The 11,395-nt window shown below is 38.3% G+C and overlaps 1 protein-coding gene across 1 annotated transcript in view; it reads left to right on the top strand.

The window, feature by feature from the left end:
- The window catches only part of LOC103745112 (OX-2 membrane glycoprotein-like), a 36,508-nt gene extending 25,408 nt beyond the window's left edge, over positions 1-11,100 (top strand). The window contains exons 4-5 of the mRNA XM_029570338.1: positions 8,976-9,084; positions 10,714-11,100. Coding sequence (XP_029426198.1) covers positions 8,976-9,084; positions 10,714-10,849 — 245 coding nt within the window. The 3' untranslated portion in view covers positions 10,850-11,100. The remainder of the gene's footprint in view (positions 1-8,975; positions 9,085-10,713) is intronic.
- Positions 11,101-11,395: the final 295 nt, after the last annotated feature.

Raw genomic sequence — 11,395 nt, 5'->3', positions numbered from 1 at the left:
CTATTCAGAAGTTTATCCCTATCTTCCCTCAGCTCTTTGATTTCTTTGTGTGTTCTTTAAATTCACTGAATTCTGTTATCATGTTTATAATTGTTCTTTTGAGTTCCATGTCCTGCATTATCTCTAGGGGGTTCTTCTTGTACTCCTCTAGAGGACTATTGGTATTTGTTGGGGATATGTTATTTTGATTTTTCATGTTATTATTTTTTCTCTGTGATTTTGACATGTGGATTTCTTTCGTAGTTTCTGATTCTTGTGTGAGACTCAGGCCTTCAAGTTTAGGTCTACTTCTTTCTGTGAACTTTATCTGTCTTTGTGGTTTACTTTTTGGGCATGAAAAGTTGGTTCGTCTAAGCTTCCGGTTCTCTCTTTTGAGTTTATATTGGAGTGGCTGGATTGCTTTTGTCTTCAGGAGTTGACACAGAGGCCCAATTCAGATGAGGGGCAGATGTTTTCAGGCTTTCTCCTAAGGTCTGGATCCCTCCAGGAAAGATTTTGGCTTTAGGATTTTGGGGGTTGGACTGGCTTAGGAGCCTGGCCCAAGAAAGATGCTAGTCTAGGGCAGCTGGTGGCCATGCCACCCAGAGATGCAAAGGCACATGGGGCGGGAAGAGACCCCAAGGACTCCTGGGGTCTGCACTGAGGAGCTTGGTTGGTCTGGATGCAAAGGATCAGGAAGAGGAAAGGTTAGCCCCCATGACCCAGAAAGAGACTAGTGGGTAGTGCAGGCCCAGGGAAGCTGAAGGAGGTAAAGGTGGGGCCAGGCCCAGAAGCAGTGCTCCTAGGTCCCAGAGAAGGCACTACATTGGTCTGGATGAAAAGGATCAGGAAGAAGTATTGGTTCCCCAGGTGTCTGGGGCCCCAAGACAAGGAATGGGACAGGACCCAAACTAGAAGGAGGGAACCTATAAAGGAATATTTTAAAAACCTACATGCTACCAAATTTGAAAACCTAAAAGAAATGGATGAATATCTAAAACCATGGGAGCCACCAAAGCTAAACCAAGAAGACATCAACAGTTTAAACACACACATAACATATGAGAAAATTGAAATAGTAATACAAAGCCACCCAACTAAAGAAAAGCCCAGGCCCATATGGATTTACAGCAGAATTCTATCCAACATTTAAAGAAGACCTCCAATAAATAGTACTTAAATCATTTAAAAAGGTAGAAACAGAGGGAGAACTCCCAAATTCTTTCTAGGAAGCCAGAACCACTCTAATACCCAAACTGGGTAAAGACAAAACCAAAAAAGAAAACTATAGACCCATATCCTTAATGAACATAGATGCAAAAATTTTCAATGAAACACTTGCAAACCACATACAGACACACACCAAAAAGATAATTCACCATGATCAAGTAAGCTTATCCCAGAGATGCAAGGATGATTCAATATATACAAATCAATAAACATCATTAATCATATAAATGGACTCAAAGACAAAAACCACACTGTCATCTCAATAGAAGTAGAAAAGGTTTTTGACAAAATTCAGCATGCATTTATGTTCAGTGTCCTAAAGGGAACTGGACTGGAGGGAACATACCTCAATATAATTAAAGCTATATACAACAAACCCACAGCTAACATCATTCTAAATGGAGAGAAACTGGAAGCATTCCCATTAAAATCAGACACCAGAAAAGGATGTCCACTATCTCTACTCCTTTTCAACAAATGCTTGAAACTCTTGCTAGAGCAAAAAGACAGGAGAAGGAAATTAAAGGAGTACTAATTGGAAAACAATAGGTCAAACACTCACTTTTTTTCAGATGATATGATACTATACCTAAGAGATCCCAAAAGTTGCACCAGAAAAGCCCTAGAAGTGATCAACTCTTTTGGTATAGTGGCAGGTTATAAAAACAATCTACAAAAATAAGTAGCCTTTCTGTATACCAATAACAAGCAATTGGAGAAAGAATATAGGGAAATGCTCCCATTCACAGTAGCTACTATATATATATATCTTGGAATAAATCTGACCAAAGTCACCAAAGATCTCCACAATGAGAACATTAAATCATTAAAGAAAGACATTGAGGAAAACACCAGGAAATGGGAGGACCTCCCATGCTCATGGATTTGAAGAATTAGTATTGTGCAAATGACCATCCTACCAAAATCGATATATATATTCAATGCAATCCCAATCAAAATCCCCATGACATACTTCACAGAATTAGAAAAAAACATCCTTAAATTCATATGGAAGCACAAAAGACCCCAGATAGCTAAAGCAACCCTGAGCACAAAGAGCAATACTGGAGGGATTACTATACCAGATCTCAAAGTATACTACAGAGCTATTGTCTTAAAAACAGCATGGTACTGCCACAAAAAATAGACACATAGGTCAATGGAACATCATTGAAAATCCAAACCCAAGTGCATGCAATTTCAGCCACCTGATATTTGACACAATGGAGGAAAGGCAGCATCTTCAACAAATGGTGCTGGCAAAACTGGATCTCCATCTGTAGAAGAATGAAACTAGATCCTTATCTTTCACCTTTCACAAAAGACAACTCCAAATGGATCAAAGACCTCGATGTGAGACTGGAAACCCTGAAACTATTAGAAGTAAATATTGGCAGTACTTTACAAGATATAGGTATAGGAAAGGATTTTCTAAATCAGACAGCAGTTGCTCAGAAATTAAGGTCAGCAATCAACAAATGAGACCTCATTAAACCAAAAAGCTTCTGTATAGGAAAATAAACAATCAAAGAAGTAAAGAGAAAACCCACAGAATGGGAAAAAATCTTCACCAGTGACACATCTGACAGACGTTTAACATCCGGAATATATAAAGAACTCAAAAAACAAAGACTCAAGAAAACAAATGACCAATTTAAAGACTTCAGGGGATTACACTTCCCAGACATTTGGCTTAAGTCTATATAAAAAGTTATATAGAAAATTATTTCTCATTGATGATTTTGTTCCTAACCAGAAAATTCTGGTCAGATGTAAGACTTCAAATCTTGGTCTCCAGTACTGCAGTATCCACCTGTAGCTAAGGAGGGAAACCAGCTGTTGTTCTAAAATGATAGATAAATTTATTTTTTGCCTTTATCCAGAAGCCTTTAATAGTGAACTGTCACCGATTCTAGCCACTCCAACAGCTTTCAAAATACCTGAAACAAATCCTGAATCTATCACTGTATTCCAGCCTTGGAAGACAAAAGAAAAATGAGGAGGAATCCAACAGAGGGATGCCTTTGGCAGCCCTTGTCAAGAAATTCCAATGGACTCTTAACATTTGAAAATTGCCCCGTTCTTTTTTCTAGTTTCCTGTCTAGAACTTGTAATGCTAATTACTCTTGCCTTTACTTCTCCTTTACACCTTGGATTCATGATTCAAAGACTTTCTTTTCCTCCTTGAGATAAGTATTATGCATTTTGGGAGTCTTTTAGATAGACCCACTGAAGGGGTACTCCAGTTGCCTCACCCTGCATCCCTGTTCAGCATGGAAGAAGCCAGAGCAGTCTGTGTCCAGATTCCCTATTGGCAATTTGGGTAACCTCTTCAGAGGATGGTGTGATAAGAATAGGAGGTTGGAATTCACTAGGCTGTTAGCGTAATAAGACGCCAAAGAAAAGTAGCCAGTTTCTTGGCTGAAACTCACAATGTCCTTGGTTCTTTTAGCAACCTACTCTGTTCCGAAGGCAAAAAAAATGTTGAAAATATTTGGGAGCTTTTATCTAATCCTTAAAATATTTTAGGGTTACCTCTTCAGAAGGGGGAATAAATAAATCAAAGAAGAAAGAGTGAAAACAAAACAAAAACCAGTACTACAGTTCTTTAAGACCCAGATTAATTCCAACTCATTAATAGTTGGGGACTTCAATACCCCATTGTCTCCATTAGATGGGTTAACAGGACAGAGAATTCACAGAGAGACATCTGAATTAAACACTACCATACATCAAATGGGCCTAACAGACAGCTGCTGAATATTCCACACAAGCACCAAAGAATATACTTTCTATTCAGTGCCCCATGGAACTTTCTCCAAAATCAACCATGAACTGGGGCACAACACAAATCTCAACAAATACAAAAAGATTGAAATAATTCCATGCATTCCATCAGACCACAATGTAATAAAGGAGAAGGGTATTATTAAGGCAAAAATTGGGGAACTTTAAATGGGAAAACCATGGTGGAAGGGTTAAACAATGTAAGAGATAAATAATGTCTAGCTAGTTTTTAAAAAAAAAACAGAGAGAACCATATTAGACCAACAACCTACTGACTATATATACAACTAGCTCAAGGAACATAATATATGTCTAGGCGAGGTTTAACTGAGAACCTCTGGCTTTTGTCCAAGCTTTATGTACATACCACATGGTAATTAAAAGTACCAGACTGCTGGAACTAACCTTCTTGGATGTTTAACAGCCATTCTTTGAAGCCTATACTAATGTGGTCATAGGGACTTGAAGGGCATTTTTTGCCCCTTGGCCTCCAAGGTTGATTAAGTTCCAGGGAACTATGGAACATCTCTCAAAATGTCCTGTAACTGTGGTGAGTCACCTGTCCTCTTGATCAAGGAGGCCATGGAGACCCTACCAGATGGACTTGAACCAATGTCTAGTCTACAAAGAGGAGGATCAACACAGAGGAAACATTTCCTCCATGCTTCCAAGATAAGCCAACCACAGTTGAGCAGGACCTTTGACTTATTTTCACATAGATGGAACTGGTAAAAGAAAGGAGCCAGAAGCTCCTCCCAAGCCCATGTGACCCCTGAGAAACAGATCCTCCAATGACTTTAAGGGTAAAAATAAACTGGTTTATCTGGAACAACTCTATGATCTTAAACACCCAAAAGGAAAGTATAACCAAAGATTAAAGGGATCAGTATAGCTATTTAAGAGCCCATGTGTATAGCTAAAGCTACATAACAAGAAACAATGCCGGACAGGAGATACCTTCCTTTAAGTTGTTGGCCAGGGTGTCCCAGGAGACTCTCAGACAGTAACCCAGCATAGAACTGAGAAAATGAACAGCCGACCCCAATGTTATCTAAAGGAATGCTGCTACATGAAGAAGAGCTGATCTTCCTAAAACAAGGAACTCTAGATATGCTGACTAGATTCAGTGGATGGAAAAGCACTGGGGGATGGCTGGGGGCACTGACCACACAGAAGACAGTAACAGGGATCACAGAGTATATGGGCTCTAGTAGGGGAGGGGAGCTATGGGAGGGTGCCATTTGGGAAGTGGGTATATAGATGAATAAGATTGTTTGGGATGTTCTATATGAAATTACATACAAAAAAAATCAACAAATAAAAAATGAATTATATGGCTGGGTGTGTTGGTACATGCCTTTAATCCCAGCACTTGGGAGGCAGAGGCAGGTGGATTTTTGTGAGTTCGAGGCCAGCCTGGTCTACATAGTGAGTTCCAGGACAGCTGGGGTTACAAGGAGACCCTGTCTCAGAAAGACAAAAAAAAAAAAAATACTTATATTCAAGGAAACATAAAAATTTGCTTCATGTTAATTAGTAGAGTGAAAAACATTACCATTAAAATCTACCTGATGACTTTATATCCATGCCCAGGTGCCAAGCATCTCAGAAAGTAATCGACTGTGACTAGTAATAGTCAGATATATTGAGATTAGAGACATGTGTGCAAACATCTAAGTGTTAGTTGCACTAAAAATGAGTTTTTCTGTATGAAACAGTATATTTTAAAATGAAATGGAGATCTTTTTTAAAGGTTAAAACTTCATCCAGTTTTATGTCTTATAGGGTTTATAATGAGTACAATATTGTCTAATCGTATTAATTAAATCGTGAACCTAAAATTTACAGCCAGTTTTGAAAGAGATGCATCTTAGCTCTGGAAATTGTTTTTGAATATGTCAATGCTGCTGTAATGAAGTGATTCTTCTAGTTATTTTGTTATTAGATAAATATTTTTTTAAAAGATCAAATAGCCGGGCGTGGTGGCACACTCCTTTAATCCCAGCACTCGGGAGGCAGAGGCAGGCAGATCTCTGTGAGTTCAAGGCCAGCTCAGTTTACATAGTGAGTTCCAGGACAGCTGGGGCTACAGGGAGACCCTGCCTCAAAAAGACCAAAAAAAAAAAGATCAAATAGACAGTTGAACTAATACTAATTGCACTATAAGTGTTTAAGATAAATATAACAACAATCTAAATCATAAATTTTACACTAAAATTGAGCAAAATAGTTTCTTCAAAATATACATTGACAGGGCCAGCAGTGTGTTACAAACCAAAGGAAGAATAAGGAAGTCCTGTGTATCATTTTCCCTCTCTGTTTTACATTTTCAAAATTACAAGCTAATGAGTTTTCTGGGTCATCACCTGAGGACACAGTACACAGAGAACCTCAGGCTAGCAATCTTATTTAGTCGTGTGTATAGATAGCTTTCATAAAATTCCTGTGTTGAAGACGGGATGAGATCATGCAGTAATGGATTTAGTAAGATCTATTCTACTTCTCTATGATATAGCAATCTATACATATTGTTTTTATAAACTCAGAGGAACATTGAGAAATAGAAAACTTTCCAATGACTTGGCTACATTAACTCAGAACCAAAGTGCATCAATAACCATTTGAATATTTCCTCATTTTTTTTTTGAGAATTTCCCCCATTTATCTAACCAGTTCTCTTTTCCAGTTTTTATAAGCCTGTGGTTACATTAAGCTGGGGCTGGGGAGATGGTTCAGAGATTAAAGCATTGATTGCTCTCGATGAGGGCTGTGGTTCAGTTCCCAGCACCCACATGATGACTAACAATTGCCTATAATTATAGTTCCAGAGGATTTGGTGACCTTTTCTGGCCTCCATGGGCACTGTACAACACAGGTACATGTAAGCAAAATACTCATACACATAAAATAGAAAAATTTAAAAGCACAGTAAATCATCTATCTCAGATTTTTCTTTAATAGCCATGTATTTTTCTTTTCTTCATTTTATCTGGGAGGTTTTAAAAAACATTGTCCTCTGTGGGAGACAGGCTTGAGCCTAGGGTGAAAGTCTTATTGACAGCCATACAGCAGGCCCGAGGCAACGGCTGGACCGCTGGAGCCACAAGGAATGCCTTGTGACATTTGCTCCCATTGGCAGATCATGAGACTGATGTCCAGAGCTTGTCCCTAATCACCACCCTTGGAATTCCCAATGGCAACACTTATATATTGCAACAGTCAGGGTCATGTGGTTTCCAGGAATCCAGGCTTTGTAATCTGAAACCCATTATGCTAATAGGACGCTAAGACTGTTATACTAATAACGTATCCTACTTGCTGTGCTGTGATTGGACCACTACCCCTATATAAGCTTGTGCCTTCCTGTAATAAAAAAGACCTGTATCTCTGAACCTGGTCTCCTGTGTCTGAATGAGCCTCTGCCGACACTGTCTCCTCACCAGCTCTGGGGTCTGGGACCCAGCAGAAGCGGCAACAACAGGAGGCAGCCCAGAGCAGGCAGAAAAGCCACCTCAGCCCAGGGCGAGCAGAGGAGCAGCCTCCATGCCCATGAGAACAAAGGAGTGGCACTCACAAAACGGAGGAGTGGCCACCGCTGGCGGTCACCACAGTCCTCAAACATTTTTATTGAAATTTTGAGAAGCAGATTTTTAATTTCAGTTGTTTTTAAACTTAAAATTGTTCATTTTTATTAAGCTAGTTCTTCAGCCATGTCATACTATAGAATATATTCTAATTACTCTCTTTTACTCTTTCTTGTTTTCCCTACTCCTATCACTGCCCCCTCTCCCTACCAGTAACGTTTCCAGGTTCATAACTTTGGGTTTTGCTTTGTAACCCATTTAGTCTAACCAAGAACATCTGTGTGACCATTGGATTGGGACTTTCCATTGGAGCCTATGGGGTTACCAGTGGGCACACAACTGAAGGCAATGACTTCTCTCCCTGAATCTATTTGTAGGAAACACTTCAGCATGAGGGGTGGGGCCCCCTAACACCTCCTCTGTCCATCCTGGATGTTGATGGGCTAAAATTGTTTATTTTTTCATAGCCTCTTCTTCTTTTTCTATTTTAAAGAAGTTATATCTTCTTAAGTATATCTGGGAATAATAATCTGAAACTATTGAGATTATCTTGTTTCTTTAATTACCTTCACCTTTATAGCTCATTCCTCTGTGTACTTTACATGTTGTTAAAGTTCATTTCCTCACAATTTCATGTTACTGAATGTCATGGTTTAGTATGTGTCCTGGTTTGGACTTATGTCTTTTATTTTTCTCACTATATTCTTTAAGGAGTCTCAAGAAAGACTAAAGGTATTTTTGCTATGGTTGTTTCTTGAAGCTGAAGTTAGTCAGCTCCCTTTTCATGGTAAATTATCCCAACTCATAAAATTGGATTTTATAAATTGAATAGCACAAGTATTTTCCATGAATCTCTTGATTTCCATGAATCTCTTGAGCAGATTATTATGATTAATTTTACTCGTTTGTTAAAATTCAAATGTCAGTATGAATCAGTTTATCAGTCTAGAGGTAGGTTCTTCCTCCTGTAGTTTTATGATAAATACTAAGGATATTAATCCCTGATTCTATTAAATTTTGATGTGGAATTTTTCTGCTTGTGCTTTGTTGGAGTTGAATTGTGGATGAGTCCATACTTTACTGTCAAACTCTTCATGATCTTTCTCTTCTGCCTATCTAAAATGATTATGGACTGTCTCATTAAAAAAATAATAGTAAAAACTAGAAACTGGGACAAAACCATCTCTGTACAGTCAAAAAGTGAAGTCATAGTTCCTTGACACATACGCTTCGCTAATAATATTTAGGGAAAGAAGAAACTACTAAGAAGGATTTCTCTTTTCTTTCTATGGTAATGGGAAGTGTCTTACATAATGAAGTTGAATGTCAAATCTGAAAGCACTGCAACTTCAAGGCCCCACGATAGCAGCGCTGTGTCTGGTTTATGTTTTTCAGGTACTGTGACTTGTTTATATGAGATGAGAAGTGCAATTTTACTTGCTTCTTTGCTTTGCATTTCATGCATCTTTAACATCAGTCTCTGTATTGTTTTGAGAAAGAAAAGGTAAGTTATACAATCACTTGACTGTGATAGGGAAGCTTGGTAAAATAGAACCAACTTGTAATATTACCAAAAAATTCCAAGGTGTCACATTGGGCATGGTTGTGTGTGCCTGTAATCCCAGCCCTCAAGAGGCAGAGACACGCAGATCTCTGTGAAATGAAGGCCAGCCTGGTTCACATATGACTTCCAGGTGGGCTGGAACTAGGGAGACCCTGTCAAAAAGAAAAATTCCCAACAAACTCTGAATTGCCTTGCAATAATCTATCACGAAGAGAAATGTGAAGGAAGACTTTTCTATGTGGTTGGTAATTCCTGCCTTTGGAATGCTTATAAAAATAGACTGTTAGTAGTCATTTGTGTTTATGGTGAATGGAATGAAAGCAATAAATGATGGCAGGATAAGTGGAAACAAGAAAATGTTAGGCAATTACAGCAGAAACTGTAGAAAATGGGGCAGAGCTATGTGATTGAAGGAGATGGTGGGACTGGTTTATGCTGAGGGAGATGACATTTCAACTTATTTCTGAACCAAGAAAAAAATGGGTGATAAACTTTACAGGCAAGAAAGAAAGAAAAAGAAAGAAAAGAAGGAAGGAAGGAAGGAAGGAAGGAAGGAAGGAAGGAAGGAAGGAAGGAAGGAAGGAAGGAAGGAAGGAAGGAAGGAAGGAAGGAAGGAAGGAAGGAAGGAAGGAAGGAAGGAAGGAAGGAAGGAAGGAAGGAAGGAAGGAAGGAAGGAAGGAAGGAAGGAAGGAAGGAAGGAAGGAAGGAAGGAAGGAAGGAAGGAAGGAAAAATAGTTTCTAACCCAAGATGAGAATGAGCTTGGTGTGTTTGTTCCAAGAATGAAAAAACTGCCCAATGTGACTGGAAAGATGCTGTGGACACAGACACAGAAGCCAGAAAGGGTCCACAGGCCTGGAAAGTCAAGTGGGTATTTTTTTTCTGTGCAGCCTCCAACCATGGAAATGTACAAACCAAGGAAGCACGAAAGTCTTCTACACTCTAGAAGACTCACTCACTAGGATATTCAGGTGGTGTCTTACAGGACAAAATTGAAAGAGACTTTAAAAAGCCTGATGTAGTCATCAGGATCAGAGGAGATAACTGTCTAAAGAGGTAGAAAGGGGGTGAGGGGTAAAGGTTTTATTTAGGATGGCAACATTTGCTGAGAAACAGGTGTGGGTAAAGAGTGACAGGGAAGAACTATCCTACTCATGGCGAGCTTTTTGGCATAAAGAAAAACTTTTACAAATATATATAAGACTAGAGGAAGAACAAGCTTTGGATGGAGGATTCGGAATTCTGTTTTGAACACATTAATTTTGAAAAGACTATTTTATACCTCACAGAGTATTTTAACTAAATATATATACATATGAATCTGAGATTTGAGGAACAGATAAGGATATGTTTTAGAATGTAGAGGATATGGTCTCCAAGGAGACAAATCATGTTATTTTTTCTCACTATTATAAAGCACAAATAATAGGAAATTCTACAGTTTGGGTCCATCTCTCAAGAGAATTCAATTCTGGATATCTCAAGTTTTAACTCTTGCAATCTGCTGCCATGTAAGGAAGTGTTTGGTCTGTACTCAGCTTCTGTCTGTAATAATGTCATGGTATCTCTAGGTCAGAGAACATGCCCAAATCATCAACATCAACACAGGAACCTGAACCGTCATCAACACAGATGCCTGAACCATCACCAGAGATCGAGAACTTAATGGGTTTCCGTCATCGAACACAAATGATTGACAGTTTGTGACATTTTTTTCCTGTTATTGTATATTCCTTCAGACTTAACCTTTCAGATTAAATCATGCATTAGATAGCAGCAACTATCATTTTAGAAATAAGTGGAGACAAAAATTTATTTCAATAGACAATTCTATTCCAGGAAGCAGTGGATTCAAATCAAGTTTTATTCATTTTAATTTATTTTTAATTTTTGAAATTAAGATTAGATTTATTTTAATTGATACTTAAAATCATACATATTTATGGGGTACCATGTCTGTTTTGATACCATGTTGAACATATCTATTCATTCAAACATTTATCACTTCTTTATAGTGAATTTCTGTGTATTTGCTGTGTATTTAGGATGTCTTTCCAAAATGTTGTATGTCTTCAATTTCTTCTGTCTACATAGTGTGATCTTCATTAGTAAGATCTTTGGGAACGCTGATGTTGTTTTTTAGTATAATTAACCTCACCATGTGTTTGTCAAACATTTATTTAAGTTCTTTTTAGGAAAGTTTAAAATTTTCCTCTCTCTACGCTGTGTAATTTTTGCAGAGCTAATTCTTAA

The sequence above is a fragment of the Nannospalax galili genome, unplaced genomic scaffold, assembly GCF_000622305.1.
Source record: "Nannospalax galili isolate Female #2095 unplaced genomic scaffold, S.galili_v1.0 scaffold743, whole genome shotgun sequence".
NCBI classification, from domain to species: Eukaryota; Metazoa; Chordata; class Mammalia; order Rodentia; family Spalacidae; genus Nannospalax; species Nannospalax galili.
Note: the sequence above shows the minus strand (reverse complement) of the source record. Positions and strands in the feature narration are given on the sequence as shown.